Source organism: Monodon monoceros, unplaced genomic scaffold, assembly GCF_005190385.1.
Source record: "Monodon monoceros isolate NGI ecotype Baffin Bay Population unplaced genomic scaffold, NGI_Narwhal_1 Super_Scaffold_6, whole genome shotgun sequence".
In the NCBI taxonomy this organism is placed as follows: Eukaryota; Metazoa; Chordata; class Mammalia; order Artiodactyla; family Monodontidae; genus Monodon; species Monodon monoceros.
The window spans coordinates 96,676,924-96,701,148 of NW_021703783.1; the positions used below are offsets into that span (position 1 = coordinate 96,676,924).

Sequence of the window (24,225 nt, forward strand, 5' to 3'; positions counted from 1 at the left end):
GGCTCTGTACAGTGTCTGTGCCTTCACTTCCCAGCTAAAGCCTTCCTGAAGTGACCCACGCCAGGGGCTGGGCAGCGGCCAGGCCCGGAGCCGGTGCTCAGCGGCGCATTTTTCTAGCCGCATCTGTACTCCAAACAGAACCAACCTGGGAGTCTCGATTTCTTGGCTTCCCATCCCCTGGGGCAGAAAATCCTGGCATCTCAGAGCCTGGAGGCTCCTGGAGGCCACCTCTTCCAACTTCTTTGGCAGAGGGGGCAGCAAGGGGGCTGGCCGATCTTCCCAGGGTGACTCGGGGTAAGGTGGGGAACAGGACAGACCCCTGGTGTGAGAGGCGACGCCCAGGCCACAGAGACAGAGCAGCCTCTCTCCTCACTGTGCTTCGTCACATGGGCCCCGGTCTTTGGATTCTGGTGCTGGGGGAGGGCCCAGGCTGGCCCTTGGGAATTCATCCTGCCTGTGATCCGGCCTCCTGGGTAGGCCTGGCCTCTTCAACTTCTCAGGACATTTGCTGGACGTCCCGTCCGGTTGGGCCCCTGGAGTTTACCAATGCCCTCTCCCAGGTGGAGGACCAAGGCCAGAGGGGGCAGGGTCTCGCTGAGGTGGGACCCAGGCTGTGCTGGGCTCTGGTCTCTATACCCTCCGGTCGCTGCCTTGTTTGTCTGCTTGGGGTCTCTTCCCTGGGCTTCCCTATCCCCACCTCCTTCCTGCTCCTCTAATGCACCAAATAGCTTCTGTGCCCTCCAGGAGCTTCTGGGCTCTGGGGGTAGACACCCTGGCACACGCTGGCCCTGGACACAGGCCTGTCCACCTGCAATGGACTTGAGACCAGTCTGAGCAGCCCTGGGAACCACCGCTGGGCACGCTCACCCCCGCATCCCTGCTTGGTCCTTACAGATGCCTCAGGGGATGTGATCACCTCCCTTGGGCAAAGGAGGGAGCAGAGTAAATGACCACCTGAGACTGAGCAATGGAAAAACCACAGGGCCCGGGTTGTTTGCAGACTTGTTAACGGATGAAGGAGCGATGGCCAGAAAGTGCAGGAGGCTTGTCCTAGGCCCCCTGGTGCTGGGGGGCAGAGCAGGCCTAGAACCCAGTCTTCCCCAGACACCCACAGTTGGAGCCTGCGGACAGCTGGTGTTGACTTGGGCAAAGTTACCGAGAGTTCGTGTCCCAGAAAATTACCCAGCGTACGAGCCACCGTTGAGTTCATTCCCCCCCCAAATAACAGAAGAAGAAGAAAGTACCCCAAGTCGATTAAGAACCGAAAAAGGCCAGACTTTCCCCTAATGTATCCTTTAAAAACCAGTTCTTCGCAGGGATAAAGGCGGCTCTGAAGCAGAGCTGAGCTGCTGTCTCTGTAAAGCCCCTTGCAGCCTCCCTGTTGCATTCCTCTTTCACCAGCTGTCAATGAAAAATGAAGAATGCATTTTCGACCTGTGCGAAAATGCTCTATTAATGCCTGAGGTATTCTCGGGCCACTACAAAGCCTTCCTTATCCAGCCCCGGTTTCATTCTTCGCTCAGCAGAGTACTGGCTGTAATCGGGGGCTGCTCCAGAAGGGGTCTTTCAGGTAATAGCTCCTGAGAGATGACTCATGGGGACCCTGGCGAGATGGGCACAGGCAGTGTAGCTTCAGCCGCCAGCAACTGGGGGCCACCCCTGGACTCCCCAGGCCGCTGGGTGGCAGCTGGTGTCTGAGCCTCAGCCTTCCCCAACCCCTCCCTGCTCACTACTTCTTTTTAACTATTTTTCTAAGGAGGGGAAGCAAAAGTCTGTCTATATTGAGGGTCAGCTTGGCCACAATTTCTGCTAAAACCTCCCCAAAGCCAATAGGAACTAGACAGTGCTCAGCAAGGAGCTGCTTTTTAGACCCCCTGGTTGATTTTGTGAACAGCCTTCCCGATCCTTGGCTGGCGTCACTGTTTCTATAAGAAAAGGCTGACGTGCTGGCCCGGGGTCCCACGGGCTGTAGCTGACAAGCGGGTATGCTGTATGTTGAGTCTGTTCCGCTTCCTCCGCTGGGTCCCCTGAGAAACAGAAGCGCTCCTGTCCTCAGCTCCTGGCGAGGCACCATGGCAGCCAGTCCTGCTCCCAGTAAAGTCTGAATGAATGGAGATTGGCTGGCTCACCTCAGAGATTGCTTACCTGTATTAGGTTGAGGAGTGATATTCCCTAATCACAGACACCATTGTTGTCGTTAGATGAAATGATTACGTGACAGGTCCTAGCAGCGCCTGGCACACAGTAGGTGTGCAGGAACTCAATCTTAATGGAACCCAAACCTTTTCCCAATGGCGATGCTATCTGTACTGAAGCAAGATGCGGGGCCTCTAAGTTTGCCCGGTCTGTACCACCCTCGTAACAATATCCTCACTCCCCCTCCTAAAGGGAACCAAAACCTTTTGCATTTTGAAATAGCATTCTAAGTTTCATCTGTGAGCATATAAGGATTATTACCCTATTTCAAGTTAAGTTTGAAAATATCAGTGGCTGGGGTGGCCCTTTTCGGGTAAAACACAGTGGAGTCGCTGCTGCCACAGAGGGAGCACGGAACTTGGGCTCAGATGTTCTGGGCATAATTCTTGCTTGCTTCTCTGTTTCGAGCTGTGTGACCTCAGGCAGGTCTCATAACCTCTCTGAGCCTCAGTTTTCTTCTCAGCAAGCTTGCCATAATAATACTTGCCTTGCCGGGTTATGAGGATTGGAAGGAGTTGTGTGTATTTTAACATAACTGGGTAGGTTGTTAGGGTGATAAATGAGCCACTGAGAGGAAGCCGTTTGGAGTGGGAGAGCTGGTGAGAGCTCGGAGCTCCCTGAGAGGACAAGACAGCAGGCCAGAGGGAGGCACGTGGGACGGTGCCAGGACTGTTCGCCCCAAAGTGGCTCCAGCTACCTGGGAGCTATGTAATAGGCACATCTCGTGGCCTTGGCTGACCAGTCGGGCCCACCCTGAAGCAGAATGATGGAGGCTGTGCCTCCCAAGTTCTGTCATCCTTGAATTATCTCACTCATTCGACAAGAGCATCCTGGGTTTCTACTCCACGCCGAGCCCTGGGCTGGCTGCTGAGGAACAAATTTACACCCAAGCCACAGGTCCTGCTTTCAAGAAGCTGCCTCCTGGCTTCCCTAGCATCCTGCCATCGGAATTCCTATAGCAGAAAGTGCTCGTTTTTCAGCAGTAGGCTCTGTGCCTGTTAATATCTCAGTGGGAGAGACAAGTGGTGTGTGTCAGGGCTGCCATGTACAGTTGAATATGTTGTGCACTGAGAAACCCTAGAGGGGACCATTCACAGCTGCTTCTATGTGCAGTGCACAACCTAGTCAGCTGTACATAGCAGCCCCAGTACAAGAGCTTGTGAGTGAAGGTACCAACCTAGGGCTTTCCTGGTGGCGCAGTGGTTGGGAGTCCGCCTGCCAATGCAGGGGACACGGGTTCGTGCCCCGGTCCGGGAGGATCCCACATGCCGCGGAGCGGCTGGGCCCGTGAGCCATGGCTGCTGGGCCTGCGCATCTGAAGCCTGTGCTCCGTGGCGGGAGGGGCCCCAGTGGTGAAAGGCCCGCGTACCGCAAAAAAAAAAAAAAAAAAAGATACCAACCTAGCTGTGCCTCTGCCCCTGGCCAGGCGAGGCCTCATGCAAAGCAAAGAGCTTGTTCGCCCGGCCATCTGGCTTCAAGTTACCTTCAGTGGTCCCAGCTACCAGGGCCCAGATCGCCTCTGCAAAATCATTACCTCTTAAGGGGTTAAACACGCGCTGCTGACCCCATCCGGCAGCCTGATTCGGAAAGCTTGGCCCGGGATCAGTACACATTACGAATGAGATTCAGAAATTCCACCTAAAAACAACAGCGCAGCCATCCCTGCCAGTGATGAGTGATCCGCCCTGTCCCGGCTTTCACGGCAAATCCCAGGGATTAGGCGCTTTCTCTTCTCCGGGAGGCACAGCCCCGTCACCAGGGGGTGGGGGGTGGGGGGCCACACCCTGGCCAACAGCCAAGTTGTTTCCCGGGTGACAGCGCAGGGACGGGCCTCGGCCCGACTTCACCTGGAGGCTGGCCGTGCGGGGAGGGCAGGCGGGGGTCTCTCAGAGGGGTGAGATGGGGCACGAGAGGGGGACAAACTTTGACACTTTTTGTGCTTCCTGCGCTGGGACCCTGCGGAGCAGAGATGGGTTCGTAGGCGTCAGGCCCAGCGCCGTCCTGACTCGTAGAAATGCAGCTATTCCCCCTGCAAAGCCCTGTGAGGAGGGCTTCTGACACCCAGTTTCACAGGTGCAGAAGCTCTCAGAGGCCACACCCCAGGCAGCCCCCTGGCTCGGGCAGGACTCTCAGGGCTCAGAGGGGTCCACTGGGGCACAGCCCTGCTTTTGAGCCCCCCACCCCGCGGGGGGCACACAGGGGCCACAGGGATCCTCACTGGACACCTGCCCGCTCCTGCCCCTGGACCCATGCGTCACATGGGCTGCTTCTCACACCTGCCTCCGATGTCTTCACCTGGCTGTGAGGTCCCGCGAGCCTGGCCAGAGCATCTTCCTCTCTTAGCAGAGCACTTCCATGTCACGGGGAAATGTGCTGCAGCTACTCGGTTCCTGAAGCTGGAAGCCAGGGACCCCCTGCTGTCCTCCTCCCCCCCGTCCCCCCCCACAGCCAGTAGCTGCTGGTTCCTTCAGGTTTTAAACCCCAGCTTTCACGTCCAAACCTGCTGCCTGGCTGGAGAGACGTCCTCAGCCTCAGCCTGCTTTTCTCCTCCCCAGCATCCAGTGCTCTCATCCCTTCCTTTCCCCTCCACTCTGCTCCAGCCACCCCAGCCCGTGCCCCAGACCCCAGACATTTTATGGCCTCTCTCTTCTCCTGAACTTTAGCCATAGCATCCACCTGCTTCTCCTCTTGGTAAGCTCCTATTCATCCTTCAAAGCCCAAGTCAGCCATCACCTCCTCTCACATGCCCTCCATGCCCCCCACAGGCAGAGTGTGCAGCTCCTTCCTTTGTGCTCACAGGGCACCCTGGATGAGCTTCTTATAGGACTCCTGTCATACTCATTCTTCTAGCAAATAACGTGTGTGTCCAATGGGTGCAGACCCTGCTCCAGGGGATGTAGCAACGACCAAGACAGACAGACATGAATCCTTACCTCATACATGTTTTATTCCAGAGGGTAGCAGCAGACAAGAAACAAGTATAGTATCCACACTGTCAGGCGGTGGCGAGTGTTATGCAAAGGCAAGAGAGGAGGGGGGCAGCGTGTGGGGAGCAGCAACTGTACATCTGGTGGTGGAGACATTCGCCTAAGACCCGAGGAGCTGAGAAAATGAACCATGCGGAGATCTGGAGGAAGAGCTCCAGGCAGCAGGAACAGCAGGTGCAAAGTCCCTGAGGCAGCCGTGAGCCTGGCGTGTTTGAATCACGGCAAGGAGGCTGCAGCTAGAGCAGAGGCACGGTCTTGAGGCTGTCGGAACGGCTCTGGCTTTTCTGCTGAGAGAGGTGGGAGCCACGTGAGGTTTTCGGGATGAGGAGGGAGATGACCTAATATTATAAAGGCTCCCTCGCGGCTCCGGGGTGAAGCTGGGCTCAGGAAGACACTGTGGCTAGCTCAGTGATCCAGGCTGGAGATGACAGTAGTTTTGACCCTGTGGCCCCGGCAGGAGGGGCGAACAGTAGACAGATACCAGATGTGCTGGGAGGTGGTGCCAGGCTTTGCGGACAAATTAGGTGCTGAGGCAGGGATGACCCCTTGGATTTCACCTAAAGAACAGGGAGACTAGGGTTGTCATCAGGTGAGCCAGGGGAGCTGTGATATGGCAGCTTTGTGGAGGTCAGAAGTTCCCTTCGACATTAAGATTGAGGGGCTTGTTGCACACCCGTGGCCATGCGGGGTAGAATAAGTGAGTCTGGGAGGTGTTAGCACGTGGATGGTAGTTGGAGCCCCAAGGCCAGACAAGCTTGCCAAGGAATTGAGTGTAGACAGAGGAGAGAGGAGGCCAGAGACCAGGCGCTGCAGCCTCCTGTGCTCAGAGGTCGGGGAGATCAGGAGAGGAGGCCAGCCTGGAGGAGGAGGCCTTTCCAGGAGGAGGCGCAGTGAGCCGTGTCAACGATGGTGAGTCTGGTCAGATGAGGACCAAGTATTCACCATCGGATTCAGTATCGCCCCAGCTGACGGTGACCTTGACAAGGCTGTCTCAGTGCAGCGGGGTCAAGGGGAGACACACCGGAGTGGGAGTGCTGGAGGTGGCTCCAGGGACTCCTTCTAGAAGATCTGCCGTGCGTGGGAGCAGAGAAACGCTGGTGCCAGCGGGAAGGGTGTGGTGGGCATGACATTGTGAGTTTCTGCTTGACTCTTCTCTTCCACCGATTGTGAATTCCTAGAGGCAAGAGCCTACGAGGGGATCATTTATGCCATGCCCCCGTCACCCTGTTTGTCTTTCTTTCTTGCACACGCACGCATGCACACACACAACACACCCACTAGGAGGTAACCCGGGCCCGGCACCCAGCAGGCTGCAGGGTCACACTCGCCTGCTCACTTCCAGAGTAACCAAGGGGTTAAAGTGAGTCCAGAGCAGCCTCTTAGCATTTCCCGAGGTTCTCCTGGGGGTCGGCTGCGTCCAGAATGATCTGTGACCCTCTTACTGCTGCTGTTATGCACCTTTTGAAAAGCCTTTGATATCACCGGCACATTCATAAATTATTCTTTTTTTTAAGAAAATGAAGTGTTTTCAGCCAAACAGCAGTAGAGGCATGTTGTGCAAAATTAGAAAAAAAGAGTCTGACGCTGATACGAATCTTCCGACGGCCTTACCTGACAACCGTATATACACAGAGGACCCAGACACCCACCGTCAACCACTATCATGGAGAATGCTTCCTGTGGCCTCGGAATTGGGTGTTTCCAGATGGAACGTCCAATCCGTGCCTGTGGCTTGAGGACCCCAAGTATTGGGTCCCGATTATCACAGTTTTGTCTTAACAGCAAGCCCTCCTGGGCCCCTGCCATGTGCCAGGCACTCTTCCAGCATGTTGTACACACGTATTGTGTCACTTAAGCCTGTGGGTGATGGCCCCATTCTCCAGGTGAGGAAACTGAGGCACAGAGGGAGTTCGAGGCTCAGGGGGCGTGACTGAGGCATGCACACAGCATGTTGGGACTCGGTGTGGGGTTCCTGCTGCCATGACCATCCTCTGTGACCTTGAACCAGCAGGCAGAGTCCTCCTCTTTGAGGTCTACCCCAGTCCTGAAATTTCTCTGCATCCCTGGTAGCCGTGAACACAGTACATAGAGTCACTGCATAACAAGTGTTCAGTCACTGGCTGGTCAAATGATTCTCTTTCTGAGGATCCAGTGCCGGAAGAGCCTCTGTGGAGCCTTGGCCAGGGATAAAGGGAACTGAAGGCTTGGGTGTTTCGGGCTGCCGCCCTGCCAGCAGGAAGCCCTCTGTGTCCTGAATGGGCTCATTCTTAGTGCCTCTTGGGAAGGAAAGGAGAAAAAGGGATGGTTCTCACCAAACCTCAGCATGTCCCCCCCTTCTGAGATCTGGCAGTGACCCCATCACTCCAGGAAAGGGTCTCAGCTCCTCGGGGCCACCAAGCCACTGCCCACCTGCTGGCCTCCTTGCTCTCCCCTCCCCGCTAATTCTCACCCACTTGGGAAACTGAGAGCAGAAATCCTCCACCTGAGCCCCTCCCCGAGGCCTGTTTCTGTCCGTCAGAATCGAGCTCCAGGTCAAGTCCTTGGTGATGCGCGCACAGGCGCCGTAGCGGGTCCCAGCGGAGCGCTTCCCTTTAGCGCTGCCAAAGCACCTTTGCTGACCTTTACCGGCCTCTACGCCCCATCATCTGTGTCTGCCTCCCTGGGGGCCCAGAGAGCTCCGTGAGGACGCAGACCTGCGCTGCTCTCACCGTCTGTAACCCCAGCACCCGCGCAGCTCAGTAGCAGGGGGGGCTCGGGGCCCCCAGGCTGCGCTCACCAGCCAGGCGGGCCTCTTAATCCCTCGGGGCCTAATCGCCTCTGGAGAAGGAGGTAGCACAGCCTCAATGCCTGCAAAGCAGAGGGAGGACCCGTCTCTCTGCAGTTTCCCGTCTTTGAGTCTAAGTCAGGCCGAGCTGGCCAGACCCCTACTCTTCCTGCCCTCTCGTGGCTTTTGCTTATCTTGGGGGTCTGCGAGGGGTCTGGCGTGGCCGTGGTACGGCCAGTGCTGAGAAACCAGGCTGGACAGGGAGGCGGGGCCTAATCAAGGGGCGCCTCACCTGCTGTGGGCCAGGGGCGCCTCACCTGCTGTGGGCCAGGGGCTGGGCTGCGGGTCGAGAAGAGTCTGGCCTTGGGGCAAGAGGCCTGTGGACTCCAAGTGCCGGGCCCAGGGGCCTGGGGGAAGGGCATCGGGTTTGGGGGAAGGGGGAGAGTTCCAGTTGCCCATCTGGGGGCATCTGGAGAGATGTGAGTGAGCTGATGAGCTTGGGACTGGGCCAGGGAGGGACCCCAGCGGGCACGTGGGTAGGGGCTGATCCAGGCGGGAGGACACACAGAGGAAGAGGAAAGGGTTTCTCACCCTTCCCATCACAGTCACAGTTTTGGCCAAGTTGGTAAAAGCAGGTGCATCAGACGGTAAATTCCTTCTGGAAAACTGCCCAGGCCTTCTCTTCCTCTGGCGAGGGCACGTGGCCTGATGGAAAGGGCAGCAGGCAGGGATCTGGGTTCGGGACCTGTTTTGCTGTTGCTGGTACCCTGAGGTTCAGAACTCACTTCACCACCGGAACCTCCTTTGCTCTTCCTGGAACCTCAGACCACGAGGGCCCAGCAAGTGTAGCTGAGATGAGGGAGAGGAGATAGTGGATGGGGGTGGGGACCATACCAACCACGCGCCCTGGAAATGTTTGGACCCGCGTCCCGGAAGGAGTCTGAAAAGTTTAGGGCGGAGCTGACATTTCTTCTATTTCTCCCCTAGGGAAAGGTGGACCCTGGGGGTTGACTCTTAGTTGCTTACAGCTGTCCAAACTGTCCGGTTTAGCTCACAGGAGACCCGTGGAGAAAGCGCATTTGTAATAATCAAGAAATCGGGAGGATAAGTTCTGCTGAGGCACGTTGGGTGCCATTTGGTATTTGAATATGTGGCCCAGACACCTGTCCCCCTCCTTCTAAGCTCCTACCTGAGCGTTTTGCAGGGCAAGAAGAGAAGACAGGGTGTCAGGAACTCCATTCCTTCCCTGCCAGTGCTGTGATTACCCTCTAGTTCCTTTCTGCCATTTTTGCCCTGTAGCGATGACTCAGCCAAGGGCGGTAAAGTTTCCTCCATACCACGTCACGCCGTGAGGAGAGAGCAGATGCCGTGGGGCGGAGAGAGCTGGGCTCAGGGTCAGTCCTGGCTGGATGGACGCCGTGCCCTGAGGGCTGTGTGATCCGGGACATACAGCCCCCAGAACCTCATTCTCGTCCCCAGTGGAAGGAAGGCGATGATTCTTCCCCACTAGCAGTGTGGGGAGAACAGGATGGAGCAGTGGACTCGTGGGGCCCCTCCGCTTCTATTTCCCACCCCTGCTGTGGACCTCTTTCCAAGCCCATCAGTACTCTAGACTGTTTGCTTCAGAAGCACGGACCGCATTTCCTCGTGTTCCTGATTCTTCCTCTTTGCCTTTGGTCTGTGCTGTTAATGCTAGCCTGCAGAGATCGTTATTCCTATCAAGGCAGATTTCCCAAGATCTGGGTGATGGTTTGCTCCTTTCCGGTCGCCCATCGTGTTAGTGTTTGGCGAGACCACCTGGGCCTCCTGAGCTCCTGGGTTCCAGCACCTTGTCCACACAGGCCCACTCGTCACCTTCCCCCTGCTCGTGGCTCTGTGTGGTGGCCACCAGGGCCAGACAGTGAGACCTGGCTGTCACGTGTCGCCTTCCTCCTGCCACGCAGTCAACGCCTGAAAAGCCAGTGACTTTTGACCGTTGTTCATTCCTTCCCGACACTTTCATTTCTGGGTGGTAACTTTCGACTTTATAAATTGTGCTTAGCACTTTGATCTTTAGTTCATTCATTCATTTAGCAGTTCATGTACCGAGTGCCTCCTGTGTGTCCAGTCCATAGTAGAACCAAGGACCTACTATGTTCAAGAACGAGAGATACAAGAGTGACCAGGAAAGACAGTGCCATTGGCCTCTGGCCTCACATTGCAGTGGGGAGACTGTGATAACCAAGAAGACAAATGACTCTATAACCTGATTTCAGGTAGTGATCACGTCTTATTCTTTTATGATGTGGACATGTGGCTTTCTTTTTTTTTTTTAATAAATTTATTTATTTATTTATTGGCTGCTTTGGGTCTTCGTTGCTGCACGCGGGCTAGTTGTTGCGGCAAACAGGAGCTACTCTTTGTTGCAGTGTGCGGGCTTCTCATTGTGGTGGCTTCTCTTGTTGCGGAGCACGGGCTCTAGGCGCGGGGGCTTCAGTAGTCGTGGCACGCGGGCTCCAGTAGTTGTGGCTCGTGGGCTCTAGAGCGCAGGTTCAGTAGTTGTGGCGCACGGGCTTAGTTGCTCCGCGGCATGTGGGATCTTCCCGGACCAGGGCTCCAACCCGTGTCCCCTGCGCTGGCAGGTGGATTCTTAACCACTGCGCCACCAGGGAAGTCCCGACATGTGGCTTTCTTACCTCTTCCTTTTCTAACTTGAATCTCTGTCTTTTGAAAAGCACAGTTTCCACTGGCATGAGATATCATGCTGTCTCTAGATTGATCATCTTTTTTGTCAAGATACTCTTTGACAACTCTGTTCACGCCATTTCACTTGGTCGGTTGGAATCACAGGACTTGTGAGTTGGAGGCTGAACTTCAGAAAGACGGTGACTCGTACAAGGTCACACGGCTGGTCGCTAAGGAACCAGCATAGGAACCTAAGCTGTGACTCCAGGTCTCTTTATAGATCAGTGTCTCATGCTGGTGAGACACTCCGTGGCTGGTCTTCCTCCTTATAAACAACGGGGAGACAATCAGTTGCAACCTCAGTCGAGCAGCAGAAGCTTGGAGATGGCTTCAGGGGCCTGGAGTCCAGACCACAGTCCCCAAGAGGTGACGGAGGTCTCCCACTGGACTCTTGTTCTCCGTGCTCAGGCTTCTGCATCCCCGGCACACCAGCTGCAATTTACAAAGCAGAGACGAGACATGAAGGTGAAGTGCCTGAGGGGACCTACATTTTTCAAAGGGAAAAAAAGGCTTAATTATATCTTTAAGAGGCACAGACACGCCGAGGAATACCAGCAGCGTCTGAGACCCGAAGCAGAAATGCCAAGGACGAGGATTTGGAAGATTAACACAGCTGAACTCAGCATCATGGCTTTTTTTTTCCTGGGGCTCTTGAAAGGTAGGGAGGTAAATACTGCAGCAGGTAAGATGGACAAGGCAGGCGTGATGGAAAGGCACCTCTCCCTTTGTCCTGCATTTTGCTGCTGGAATGGTCATTGCACATAAAGCTGCTCTCTCTCGGAGCCTTCAGTGGCCCCCTTTCCTTCAGGACAGTTTTGAGGGGCCCTCAAGGACTGGTGTCCCTTCTTTCCTCCCTCCTTCTCTTTTCTCTCTCCTTCTTTCTTCCTCTGCCTTCACTTCACTCAGTAACCCTAATGGTGCCCCTGCCGTGTCCTGCCCCAGGCCCTGGGCTGGGGACAGTGAGACAGAGAAGAGCATGATGCAGACCCTGCCTGGGAAGAGGGAGCCAACTGTGAATATTCCCTGCACTGGGCAGATGCAGGGCTACAGCCGAGGGAGACACAGAGTGGGGCTGCGGAGGCTGCATGAAAGAGGACACAGGCAGTCTAGCTGTTCCCCGGTGCCTGGCACATAGTAGATGCCAACTATACCTCTGTAGAATCAAGTGGACGATGGAATCGGACCCCTGGTGGAGGTCCAGTTTCTAATGTTTGTGATGCCACCTATGGGCAGCAAGGGTTTCTCTTCTTCCCTCTCTTGTTTCCCTGCACCGGGAACGTTGTTGGTAGTTCTGAAAGAACACTGGTCTCGAATTGGCGTTGGGGAGGAAGCCAGGAAACTGCTGACCTGGGTTCTGGGTTCTGTGAGCCTGACGAGGTGTGAGGTCCCTGGAGAAGCCCTTTACCACCTTCTCAGCCTCATCCATCTATCTTCCCCAAGATTAACACTGTTCCCAGAGCTGACCCGAACCTTCATACTTTTGGCCTTTGCACATGTCATACTTGCCTCCTTAGCTCCTACTTACTCTTCAAAATCTGATTTGAAGTCACCTCCTCTGTAGAATCTTCCTTAAACCTCCCCAGAAGGATGGCCCCTATTGAATGGATGTGTGGATGGGTGGATGGATGGATGGATGGATGGATGGATGGGTGGATGGATGATGGATGGATGGATGGGTGGGTGGATGGATGGATGGATGGATAGATGGGTGGATGGATGGATGGATGGGTGGATGGATGGATGGATGCATGGGTGGGTGGATGGATGGATGGGTGGATGGATGGATGGATGGGTGGGTGGATGGATGGATGGGTGGGTGGATGGATGATGGATGGACAGATGGATGGATGGATGGATGGATGGATGGGTGGATGGGTGGATGGATGGATGGATGGGTGGGTGGATGGATGGGTAGGAAAGCTGTGAAGAAAGAAGTGATATCAAGAGAAAGTCTAGGTTCAGTGAAGATGAAGACAAGGAGGTGGAACTCAGGCTTGAAGTAACCTGGGAATGAAGGGAGCGTGTTCACCCAATCAGAGCCCCCAGGAAGTGTGGCTAGGCTGAAGAAGAAGTGGTCAGGTCTACTGAGTGGGCGTGGGTAGCCTGGGAAACTAGGGCTGACTAGGGTTATAGATAGAGTTGGAGATTCAGTGTGGACCTCAGGTCAGAGGAGAGGGACAGAGAAGCTGTTTCTGGAGGGGTGGGAAGGGAGGCATATTCCTCAGCACCCGCTGTGTGCAGTCCTACGACGATTTCTTTAACCCTTGCGGCACACCTGTTTCTTCCACCTTAATCATTTTTTTTGTTAAATGCAAAGATCCTGAGAAAATCCAGGCCCTGAATGTGCCCTGTATCTGAAATTCAGCCCCTTCTCAACAGCCTTTTCATTAAAGCAGCCCTTTGCTTCCTTCAGTGTTTCATTTGTCTCTTAGCCGTTTACAGTTCTGGTCTTTGGCCATCGTAGAAACTAAACCTCGTGAAGCCCTAACGTGTTAGGGTACATTTTTAGGTACATTTTCTACACATTCAGAGCTTTCCTTTCTCATAAATTTTTAAGTCAATCCAATAAAAATATTCAACTCTTGCCGTATTGTTCAATCATGTAAGAATTCAGCTCTATTTTAACTGAAAATCAGATCACATTTGAACGTTGGGAAGCTTTGTGACATCCAGCAGTCACTTCTGAGGGAGAAGCGGCAGGATGGCCTTGGGATGGTTTTGTTTCTGATTCTGAAGTTTGCTATTGTTTTTCGTTTTTTGGCCACGCCGTGTGGCACATGGGATCTTAGTTCCCCAACCAGGGATCAAACCCGCGCCCTTGGCAATGGAAGCCGGAGTCCTAACCACTGGACTGCCGGGGAAGTCCCTGAAGGTTGCTGTGTTTAATCCTTGTTTCACAGGAGAGGAAATGAGGACTCAGAAAGGTTGGATAACTAACCTGGGGTCATGCTACTGACCGAGGTCGGTTGGACTCCAACCCTTTGTCCTGAAGAACTGCAGTCTCATAATCCAGCTAGAATGACCCTGTCCTCGAGCCCAGCTCCCTGCATTAGCACCTTCTCTTTCCTCTCTGTCCCCAGGCTGAGCCCACCAAGGACAGCCCCTCATTTTCTCTACACTAGCTCCTTAGCCCGGTGCCCGACACACACAGGTGGGCCCAGAAACTTCTGTGGGTCTGAACTGTGGATGCTACCAAAGCTCCCACATGCAGCCAGGAATCTTCATTTAAATGTGCATGTGTGTGATATAATTATTTTGTAATATTTACATTTTATATATACATTTATAATAATACATATTTATATATTAATATATAAATTGTATTTTATATAATAGTAATATAAATTATATAAACATCTATATAAAATATATGGATATATGCAAAAGGTTATATAAATATAAGATAAATACTATACATTGTAATAGTATTTATATATAAATTAGATTTTGATTTATTTTAAATAAGCTCATTATATTTTTATATATGGTTATAATATATATTTTGTATTTATAATAATCAAACTATATATTTCTATATCATATATGATATTTAATATAATAATAATATATAGAAATAAATATATATCGGATCATAGCTTGCAGAAGCGTTCCCTCCACCTCCGCTGCTCTCTGTCCTAAAATAGTTGTCAGGCTCGCGTAGCCTCTCACCCCTCTCCTTCAAGCCCCCCGAGCCCCTCTGAGCACCGCCCCTGGGATGGGTGCCGTCGGCAGGTAACCCAGGCCACTGAGGCTGGTGGGCGCCCGTGGTGGTCTCGGGCCTGGGGAGAGAAGAGGGTGACACTGATGGGGGTACTGAGGAGGCAGGAGAGCTTGGGGCTGCGCCCCCCACAGGGGCCACGCTGACCCGGGCCCGGCCAGTGCCCAGGGAAGGGCAAGTGGGAGTGGCCCGGTCATACTGAGGGTGGTGACAAGCCCGCATCTTTAGCCGGGAGCTGAAGATGTTCATGGGCGTTCAAACAGGACAGAGCTGCCATGTCATCACCAAGTAGGGGCAGAGAAAGGGTGCTGACAGCCCGCAGAAGCCTGTGCTTATCTCTCCATCAGAGCTAAAGCCCTTGTTTGCTTAGAATAGCTTGGAATTCCGCCCTGCTGCTGGGCATTTCACTTTTGAAACTCAAGTTCAGGGAGTGAAAGGGGGGATGGCGTGCCCAAATTCCCCTTCTGAGCATGAACTTGGTGGTCCTGACTGGGAACTGACCGCTGGTGCAGAAGGCCTTAGGGACACTTCGGTCTCCCTGGAGCCTTCGCTCCTCGCGGGACGGGTGTCAGGGGCCTGACTGCTCTGCCCCATGTGCACATTTCCCAGGTCTGTGGCAGGGCTGTTTGTAGAGACCAGCTTGGAATCAGCAGTTGGATGCAGCAAACAATCAGTGGCTCTTTCTCAGCACGTGGTTGAGGAGCTGCAGGCTCCAGGGTGTTCTTTGCGGGCATCCCTGCAGTGGTGTGCGGGCACTGAGCGCTCTTTCCCACCCTGCCTTGTGTGAAGTCATGTTGGTAGCTTGAGATCGGCCATGGAGATTGTCATGTGGCACAAGTAGAGAGCCGGCCGCTCTAGCACCCCTGCGCCGCATGACTTTGGGGAAGTCCTAATATCAGAGCGGGTATGACGGAGGAGTGACCTTTCCTAAATGTCAACAGCTATGGGTGGCACCTGCTCTGTGCCAGGCACTGAAGATCTGCAGGGAGGGCCACCTCCTCCAGGAAGCCTTTCCTGATCCCCTAGCCATGCTCACCTCAATCCTTGCCCCTGCTGGACAACATGCAGACTTCTGTCAGAGCACGGCACTCATCTAGATCTGCCACCAGCTTTGAAGCCAGGATTCTTTTCATTTTCTCGGTGTCACTGGGAACAGTGTCTGGTACCAGTTGAGGAAATGCATGAACTCAAGTGGAAATGAAGCACTGAGCCCGCTGGTCTGGTGGGGAGGTAGCCCTGCACACCTGGAGCTCACACCTTGGCAGACGCGGTGCTGGGGTGTCTGGAGCACACAGTGCAGAAGCACGGGGTCAGGTGGCATCATATGCTCACTGAGGACTCTGAGGCCCAGAGAGAACGGTGGTCTCTCCAAGTCCATGCAGGTGGATAGCACTCACCTTAGCCCCATCTGTCTGGTCCCAGAGTGCAGAAGCATTCTCTCCGTGAGCCTTAGGGTTGCACTGCATGGCCAGGCAGTGGCAGCAGGGTCCGGCCTGGAGACGTGGAGCTTCCAGGCACAGGTCTGGGGAGACTTACGGAATCCACTCGTACCACCCAACCCCGCTCCCCTGCAAGTCTGCAGAACACCTGGGGTTGTTCCTTCTTGCACTGTGACTGAGCTGAGCTTGTCTGCCCTGTACTCTGAGCCTTGGCAGGGGAGGCCTCGTGACCTTTGCCTGGTCCCTATCTGGTCCAGGCAGAACTCCTCGCCACCCCCAGCAGCTTCACACAGATTTCTGCTTCCCCAGAATGGACACCTGTCTCCACTCTGCCACCTGTCCCATTTCTGCTTGCCCTGCTCGGGCTGGACCTGAGCCGCCTCTTGCTTACCTGTTACCATGAACACGGAACAATGAACTTAGGTGTCACCCTCCAGAAAAGAAGTGTGGAGAGCGAGGGATCCAGGAGTATGTCCCATGGGGAATCGGGACTTCTCTGCTCAGATAAAGCGTTTCTGGGACCCCACTGCAATCTTCAATGGGAGGGATTGAGAGAAGAGGATCATACCTGCTTTATTTCTTCCCAAGGGTCACAACTGGGCACAGTGGGTAGAAGGGAGTGGGACAGGTGTCTACTGGGCATCTACTCCATGCCAGGCCCTTTATCTAGACTCTTAAATCCTCGGTCACGTAGATGGTGGTAGAGGAGGGAACCTGGGCTCAGAGAGAACAGGAGCTGCTGTTGACCCTAAGGCATCTGACTCCAAAGCCCACACGCACAGATTCCCTCACACTCTGAGCCGCACACAGTGGAAAGGTTGTGGTGAGCTCACTGTCACTCGTCCCTAGAGGTGGCAGCAGAGCCCGGGAGTGACCACTTGGAGGGAGATGCTAAGCACCTGGTTCAGGTGGGACTTGATGAGGCCTAAGGCCTCCTCTAGCTGTGAAATTCCTGGAGGGAAATCATTTCCCAGATCTCCGTGTTCCTTCCGTCCCTGCTAACTCCCAGAACACCTTCTGCTCTCTCCCCAGGTGTTGTGCGCCAGGTGCGGCCCATTGTGGGCCCATTTCACGCTGTCCTGAAGCTAGAGATGAACTACGTGGTCGGGGGCGTGGTGTCCCACCGAAATGTCGTCAACGTCCACATCTTCGTCTCTGAGTACTGGTTCTGAGGGCCTGCTCACAGCGCAGCCAAGCCTGTGCCTCCAGGCCAAGTCATTGCTGACGATGACAATGCCCTGTCCCTGTTTGTACCACCCAGACATATCTTGATTTTATGTATTTGTTTGTAGTGTTAGGCCGACATGTATTAAGCTGGGCCAGATGAATAAGTCCATCTGTTGTAATTTGGTGTTTAAATAATGAGTCCAATTACCTAACTGTTTGGTTGAAAACCTTGCTTATTTTTTAATGGGAAAGTTAAATTTTGCTCCCTTTTTCTGCCTCTGGGCTGGGCGTTGCTAAGGACCAAGGGAAAACAAGACATTTTTCAGGGGGCAGCTAGTCCGAATGCTAAGAGAAGACCAGTTCTTGCCCTGATTTTATGAAATTTGACATTTGGTGCTTTTTTTGGCAATCAGATTTTGTATGTCCAATTCTAAGGACGCAGCTGCCAAAGAATAGCAGGTATGATAAATACTGCCCAGAAGCAGCGTGCCACAATGCCTTGGGGAGCACTTCTAAGGTAAATTACAGTTCTGTGGAAACAGAAAAATCCCTCAGTAAAGACAGAGCCAGTTAGGTTTGTGTGTGGCTCCAGTATGTTCACCAAAGGAATCTCTGGGTTTTCCGCACCCTGCATCCATCATAGGTGGGAAAATAAACAGCTTTGTGATCCTCCTGATGGCCTTTGCAGGGGAGTCTTTCAAGAGGGGGGATCCCGACTAGCAAAGAGCCTGCGAATACTCCCCAAGGCCTTCTCAAAACCCTCCTGCCTCCCAAGGTTCTGGGGTGGGGTCCAGCACGTGTGTTGGAAAAGCTTCCAACTCACATCATTTCTGACGGCTTGCCCGCCCCCTAGGAAGTGGGGCTCAAGCACCCCCCACGCCCCACGCCCCACGCTCAGCCCAGCGGGCACGTCACGGACCTCTGCTGATGGGGTCTGTCATGGGCATTCTGATCCCCTCTAGAAGTTGCTGGGGAGAAATAAGGATTCTCCTCAGTGGGAAGGAGAGACCACCAGATGCACTGACGCCCCGTGCACTCTAAAACTGGTGCTTCATTTATTCCTCCTGGGAACCCAGCCGGGGGGGTGTGGTCTTGCCCGATTTAGAGACACGCAAACTGGGCTCAGAGAGAGGAACTCAACTGCCCAAAGTCACACAACTTTTTAGAGATAAAGAAGGGATTCAAATTCAGTCTATCAGACTCCAAACTCCATTCCTCTGTAAAACCCTGGGTCAGAAGAGATGTGAACAGACTGGATTTACGGGGTATCCTGACACCACCTTCAGCATGGATGGTGGAGCCAGGAGCAGCCTATGCCCAGAGGCCCGCTGGGACCCGCAGGAATTCAGCGTCCACGCCCTTCGTTTTCACGCACGTGTGTTCTCCGAGTCCTGCCCGGGTTTATCCCATATTTTTAGGCATCTCATTCGTGCCCAGCTCATCTCAGCAGCCTGGTCCCTGGCACTAGCTGAGCTCTCAGCCCCACACGTGGGATTTCAGCCTGGCCGGTGTTCTGGTCATTCAAGCCTGTCCTGCTCCAACTCTGTAGAACCTTTGGGAACTCCCAGCATTTCTGAGGTCACTCATTTGGGGTACTTGTCCATCAAAGCCAGACCTGGGCCAGCCTGTCACATCGGGAGCTGGTGGGGAGGGGGAGAGTCAATGTGGGGCTGGACTGTCCTGGGAGTCAGGTCCAGGGATGAGGCGAGTGCAGGGGACATCTGAGCAGCTCTCAGTGCCAGTGAATTGGGGTCTTGGCCGGGAAGGGGAGGGTGCCTGGGGTCTGATCACAGGAATTGAAGCCTCACCATAGGGGCAGGAAGTGCGGAGGCCACAAAGGGTTCTGGTTTTCCACCTGCAGCCTGTGGGGCAAGTCTGCAGAAGCCAGGCAGTTCTGAGCACAGGCCCTTGGAGAGGAAGGTTTCTGGGAGTCTCTTCCTTCCTGAGGCCTGGGTGGAATCGGGTGGGAAGACATAGGCGCTGGCTCCTCCTGGGAAACGGCCTTTCCCACACTCTTAACAAGAGTTAAGGTGAGAGGTGCCATTGGTGGACAGGGCCAAGCCTCCCGCCATTGATTGGCTCACAGATGAGCACATGACCCAAGCTGGCCAATCAGACCTTCCTGACGAAGGGTGGCAGGGCATGGGAAAGGGCAGAGGAGAGGTGGTGAGGTCAGGGAGCTGCGGGGTAGAAAAGCAGAGAGGAAAAGGGAACGGAGGCCTGTTCCTGCCTGATTCAGAGAGCCAGAGGGGCCGGGTCCGAACCCCACCTTGGCAGGAGCTAGCCACATGAGTCACTGCCATCCGCCAAGCCTCAGTTTCTGCATCTGCAAAATGGAGCCAGGAATCCCTGCTCAAATGCCTTGCTTCCCGATGGCAGTGAGCAGCATTGGAGGTGATGAGAGCAAAAGGGCTTTGCAACTGTAAAGTGCTGCGTACTTGGGTGAGATCTTATCATTATTCATTGTTAAAGGTAACAATGGTGACGATGATAACGGTTGCCGCTGTCAAGCCACACGAATGTCCTCCGGAAGCCAGACATCTTTTTAATTCTGCATTTCCTTTTCTTAATAATCTGTGAGGGATCCGGGACAGACAGTCGTGTATATTACACACGAGCCTAATTTTTCATATGTCACATCACACTCCGGGTTGGGCACCTGATGGACAGTATATATTCCATTATTCTTGCAAAGTAATTACTGTCACTGCTCAGTGTCAGCTGCATTAGGTTCCAGAAGGTCTTGTGCTGTAACATCCTACCAGAAAGCCATGTCTGCTTTGAATGAAGGGAACCTACTTTAATGTTCAGAGCAGCACCGTAGCATTGTGGCAGGAAAGGATTACCTCCTTTCACCCTGTCCCACTGGTGAATTATTTCACCTGAGTCTACTCTCCTCTATATTCAAGCCTCCCCACAGCTGCCAAGTCATCTTTCCAAAACACAGATTGGATGGAGCTCCTCCTGGTTTCAGATCCTTCAGGGCCTCCACACCAACCCGATGGTGTGGCTACAGGACCCTCCACGTTTGGGCCAGAACCTTACTGCCCATCACTTCCACCATCCACTCTACACAGGGCTCAGACACGCAGAACTCATTAGCCTCGGGCACGCAGGCCTCTGAGCCTTTGCACACAGGGATCCATCCACCCGGAACGATACCGCTTCCACCTTCTCTGCCTGGTGAATTTCTCCTGACCCTACACGACCCAGCATAAGATGCCAGCTGCCCTAGGTACGTATCCAGAAGAATCGAAAGCAGGGACACAAACAGATACTTGTACACACATGTTCAGAGCAGCATTGCTCACAGTCGCCAAAAGGTGGAAACAACCCAAGTGTCCATTAACAGCTGAATGGGTAAACAAAATGTGTTCTGTCCATACAGTGGAATATTATTTATCCGTGACAAAGAATGAAATTTTGATATATGCTACAACATGGATGGACCTCATAAACAGTATGCTTAATGAAATAAGCCAGACATGGGACACATATGATATGATTCTACTTATAAGATGTACCTAGAATAGGCAAATTCACAGAGACAGAAAGTAAAATAGAGGTTTCCAGGGACTGGGGGAGGCGAGTCAGTGTTTAATGGGCCCAGGGTTTTTGCTGGAGAGGATGAAAAATTTGGGGTAAAGATAGTATAGATACAACACTCTGTGAGTATGTTTAGTGTCACTGAATGGTACACTTACCAATGGTTAAAACGATAAATATTATGCTATGAATATTTTACCATAATTTTTTTAACTCTAAAAAAGAAATGCCAATTGCTCTGAGACATCTCCTTTAATTTCCCAGCTATGATCAGTTCTTCCCTTCTCTGCTGTACTTTCAGAATCTTTCTATGGTACTTGCTGGCTGAACTGTACTTTATTTATTTTTTTATTTTTAATTTTTTGGCTGCACCACGCAGCTTGCGGGATCTTAGTTCCCTGACCAGGGATGAAACTCGTGCCCCCCTGCAGTGGAAGTGCAGAGTCCTAACCACTGGACCTCCAGGGAAGTCCCTGAACTGTACTTTAAATGGGAAGGGGTGTCCATTTATGTGTCTGTCCCCTGCCAGATGTGGAGCACCTGGAGGGCAGGTCACAGAATAGGCTCTCAGGAAATGTTTATTAGGTGGAAAATATAAAAACACTGTGTTCTGGACTGAATTGTATCCCCCCCAGATTCATATGTTGAAGCCTTAACCTCCAATGTGACTGTATTTGGAGACGGGTCCTTTACGGAAGTAATTAAGGTTAAAGGAGGTCATAAGGGTGGGGCCCTGATCCAATAGGGTCAGCGTCCTTGAAGGAATAGGAAGAGACCCCAGAGCTTTGTCTCTCTCCAACATGTGAGGACACAGCAAGAAGGTAGCTGTTCACAAGCCAGGAAGAGGGCCCCCCCGCCACGACCTGAATTTTCCTGCACCTTGATCTTGGGCTGCCCAGACTCCAGAACTGTGAGAAATAGATGTCTGTTATTTAAGCCCCCGAGTCTTTGGTATTTTGTGACAGTGGCCCAAGCTGACGAGTGTGGCAAACGGACAGGAACGGACGTAATGCTCACTGACACAGGACCATCAAGCCACTTGATGACCGGTAATATCAGTGTGGAGCCTGTGTGAGCAGGTGGCAGTGAAGGGAGCTGAAGAAGGGCAAAGTGTTCTAGGGGGCTTCTCCATTTCTCCAGAATTCAGGTATAATAGGGTGTCATGGCGTGAGAAGTTCTTTCTGAGATCTAATCTAAAGCCACCCCTCCTCACCCTCCTCTTCTCTCCCCAAATAGAACTTTAGCCTTTCCAGAAAAGAGTCCATTGAAAAGGCCCAAGACTCAACCTCAAATCTGCCCCGAACCAGGCCTGAAGCACTGGTCTCCCCTCCCCAGGATCCTTGTGCCCTTAACCGTTGTCCTCTCCAGGTCAAGTCTGTTCAGCAGGCAGGGTTGGAAAAGACCAGGAACCATGTCAGCTTCCTCCACCTGCCCCGCTTCCTGATCTCCGAACTCCAACCTGACCCAAGGACCACCACGTCCCCTTCAAATTCCACGCGGCCATATCGTGTTAATACTGCCAGCTCTGGGGGCTGGTAGCATAGCAGTGCTTGCATGACCGATAACCTCCGTAGCTACAGCTTAGGTTTTAAAAATGATAAGTACATGTGTAAGCTGGGCTAACCCCAAAGTGCTGGGCATTGCTTTAAGTGCAGCTGGCCTTGTGGGACTCAGAAATCAGAAAGGAATGTTCTCCGCTCTGCAGAGGGAAACACTCTTACCCCACGGCCTAGCTTGACAACTTGATGGTTGCTCTTCTCAGCCCAGCCTAGATAATTGCATAATTAATTGCAGGCAGGTAACTCACCCAGAGAAGGTGGTTATTAGGAGCCAGGAGCCCGACGCCCACTCCCATGGAAAGTGGCCAGGCTCGCCTCCGCACCAGGTCCTGGGTGGGGGAGCGCCTGCCCGTGTGCGGGGCTGCTGTGCTCCGTCTGATCCAAGGAGCAGCTTGGCCCCCAGAACAGCCGCTGTGTGTTGGCTCGGTCGGGTCAAGTTAGAGGCCGTTTCTGGAACCGAGGCCCGGCCAGGGTGGTTGAGGTGAAGCAGCCTCCCCTCCTTGAGGTTGGGAAGAGTCAGGGGTTTCCCTAGGGGCTTTGTCCATTGCCCCTGGGAGTTTTCTGAGAGGCTCTGGAAAGCCAACCTCCACTTTCTTCCCCCTACACCACGCCCACACCATGATCCACATAGCCATGCATTCACCCGGGGGTCTCATGCCTCCACGCCCAGACTGGCTCCCTGAGTCCCAGCCAAGTCATGATGCTGGGGAACCACTGCAGCCCCACCCTGCGGGCTCTCAGCCTTCGGGGAGCCCGACCATCGCTCAGAGGGCTGTCACCTGGCGAGTGTGCTCTGGCACCGCTGGACCAAGTGCTTTGGGTGCTGGGGTCAGGGAAATGGTCCCCAGACAGACTCGATTCTTTAAATTAGCCCCCATCCCCACCAGTCTTGGCTTCTGCTGCCTCACCTGCCACTCACACGTTTCCAAAGGCCTCTCCCCACTCTGCTGTTCCATGGCCTGGGCAGACACAGCTGCCAGTGCTGGAGAGGCAGGGGTGGTGCAGGGCTAAAGGGGGTCGGCCTGGAGTCGTTGTCAAGGGGCCGGCGGAATAACTACATCACGTCATTGCCCTGCAGACCTCCATTCTCCCTCCCTCTTACTTTCTCTCTCCCTCTGCAGAATACCTGGGGACAAAGCACATGGTCTCTGTATATGGTCAGCTGTGACCATTTGCCCATGAGTCTGGGGTAACCATAGCGTGCAGTGCAGAAGCCCAAGATGTAGGGAAGCCTGAAGACCCCTTCCAGCACCTCTCCCTCCACACAGGCCCCTCCATGGACCTGGAACCCTAGCTTTGGGCAAGACTATTAAGGAGAGGGACAGTCAGGGGTGGGAGGTAGGGAGAGAGGTGGGTGCCCCTTGTGGAACTGAGAAAGGGGCAGGGGGGTCACCTGGAGGGTAGGACCCAAAAGCTGTTGAAATGTCACAGAGCAGAGGTGGCCATCTAACACCCCTGCTTGCAGACCTCTTGGGGAAGTGGCCAAGTTCCAACATCCTCAGTGGGAAACCTAAGTAGTTACTGGAGCCAACCAGTTGCCATGCTTGGCAACATCAAGCAACAGCTTTGACCTTGACATCGTATTACTGCATGAGACCCTCACTTGCAGCACCTTGCCCTACTTTCTGCGCATTTTAGGGTAAATTATTCCAGTCGGTCTGTGGAGTGGCCAGTGATACGGGATCATTCCTAAGAGGCGAAAGCCTATTCCACATTTCTTTTTTTTTTTCAATCAATCATTCGTTCATTTACTTAGTAATTATTGAACTAAGCATTGTGCTAAGCTCTAGTATAAAAACAAAATGCAGCCAGAAAAAGTTAAAAGCAGAGACTCCAATATTTGTACACCAAATGTTCATAGCACTGTTCACAGTAGCCAAAAGGTAGAAACAACCCAAATGTCCATTGATGAGCGAATAGACAAACAAAATGCGGTGTATCCGTACAATGGAACATTATTCCTGCTAATCCATGCTACCACATGGATGAAACTTAAACATTAGGCTAAGTGAAATAAGGCAGACAAAAAAGACCAAATACTGTATGATTCCGTACGAGATACCTGTAACAGGCAAATTCGTAGAAACAGAAAGCAGAATCGATTTTTATTCTGCATTTCTTGCGG

The 24,225-nt window shown here is 53.3% G+C and overlaps 1 protein-coding gene across 1 annotated transcript in view; it reads left to right on the forward strand.

Annotated features, from left to right (window-relative positions):
- FBLN1 (fibulin 1) overlaps positions 1-17,222 on the forward strand; it is a 77,125-nt gene extending 59,903 nt beyond the window's left edge. The window contains exon 17 of the mRNA XM_029205324.1: positions 16,861-17,222. Within this exon, the coding sequence (XP_029061157.1) occupies positions 16,861-17,000 (140 nt within the window). The 3' untranslated portion in view covers positions 17,001-17,222. The remainder of the gene's footprint in view (positions 1-16,860) is intronic.
- The last annotated feature ends 7,003 nt before the right edge of the window (positions 17,223-24,225 follow it).